This window comes from Mirounga leonina, unplaced genomic scaffold, assembly GCF_011800145.1.
Source record: "Mirounga leonina isolate KUSES-001 unplaced genomic scaffold, KU_Mleo_1.0 Mir_173, whole genome shotgun sequence".
Classification (NCBI taxonomy): Eukaryota; Metazoa; Chordata; class Mammalia; order Carnivora; family Phocidae; genus Mirounga; species Mirounga leonina.
This window is the reverse complement of record NW_023270447.1, coordinates 38,122,603-38,123,773: the sequence shown is the minus strand read 5'-3', so window position 1 is coordinate 38,123,773 and position 1,171 is coordinate 38,122,603. Positions and strand designations below refer to the sequence as shown.

Here is a 1,171-nt window from a genome sequence, read left to right as displayed (position 1 = left end):
AACACAATATCAAGCCCACCTTGAAGAGCACACACCTTAGTGCAAGAGGTAGAAAAGCAAACATACTATTGCATACAGCCCGTGAAAATCGCTTTGAGGGGAATAAATCAGTGGCACTGAGGAAACAATTTACAAGAGGCTTACATCAAAATGAAGTCAGGGAAGGCTTCTAAAAAGTTATAAAAATCACAAAGGCAATACAGAGCATAGGACCACTGGACCCCGAAGATCTAGGAGGAGCTTCGGTCTGTGACCAGGCTTCCAATGGATTTGCCAAAGCAGCTTTACCCAACCTGGGCCCTGGGGTCATCTCAGATGCCCAGTGAAGAGAATTCCCAGGAAGGCTCAGGTGCCTCTCAAACTATCTCCAAAGTATTAATAAAGAATCTTGGTAAATTGACTCTCGACTCTAGTATCAAACTCCCTTCCCCTCTACGAGAATATCCATCCCAGCAGCAGGACAGAGAGACGAAACCACAGGGGCTGGTTGAGTGCATCCTTAGCAGCAGCGGGAGGAGGACTGGAGTAAGGACTTTGTTAACTGCTCGGAAAGAAAGGATGGCAAGGATGATTCGAATGATTCAGCACCAGCGCTACCTCAGCCCGGGGTCCCAGCTTCAAGAAGATCTACAGCAGAAGGAAGCTGATGAGGGTGAATCAAGAGTAGAAAGATTTCGATGTCGCTGTCATTATTGCCTGTATCATAAAGATCTTTCTGAGGAAACCAGCATGGAGAATAATTATGACATAGAGCCAATGTAAACATAAACTTTATTCTTGTATGGTTTCTTCTTAACTACTGATTTTAGGATCATTTTGCAACAGCTTGGGAAAGCTGCTCTGTTAGGGCAAACTATAATATTTTGGTAATCTATGATATTATAAAGTCTTTTTTGTATCTTTCCTACCTTCATACCAGTAATTTGTGAGGAATCCTGTAGTTTGCATTTGAATGACTTCAGTACACGTCCACCTTTTGATTTGACCTAAGGAAGCACTAATAGGTTTTGAGTGTTGCCTGTGTGTTTGAGAGGCCTGAAGTCATTAAGACAAGACCTAACCTCAAAAATTGGAAGCCAAGTAACTTGTGCAGAAGGAATACACAGAAAACTTTGGGTGGTTTGGTTAGAGCATGATTAGGACAGATGTGTATGCTAGATTTTGTGGTTTT

At 42.5% G+C, this 1,171-nt stretch overlaps 1 protein-coding gene across 1 annotated transcript; it reads left to right on the top strand.

The window, feature by feature from the left end:
- The first annotated feature begins 264 nt into the window (after positions 1 to 264).
- On the top strand, positions 265 to 762 carry DPPA3 (developmental pluripotency associated 3). Its single transcript, XM_035017717.1, has one exon. The coding sequence runs from the start codon at positions 265 to 267 to the stop codon at positions 760 to 762; it is 498 nt and encodes a 165-aa protein (XP_034873608.1).
- The last annotated feature ends 409 nt before the right edge of the window (positions 763 to 1,171 follow it).

Bases quoted from the DNA above. Each gene is read 5' to 3' on its own strand.
- DPPA3 (XM_035017717.1), top strand. From the start codon at position 265: ATGGATTTGCCAAAGCAGCTTTACCCAACCTGGGCCCTGGGGTCATCT.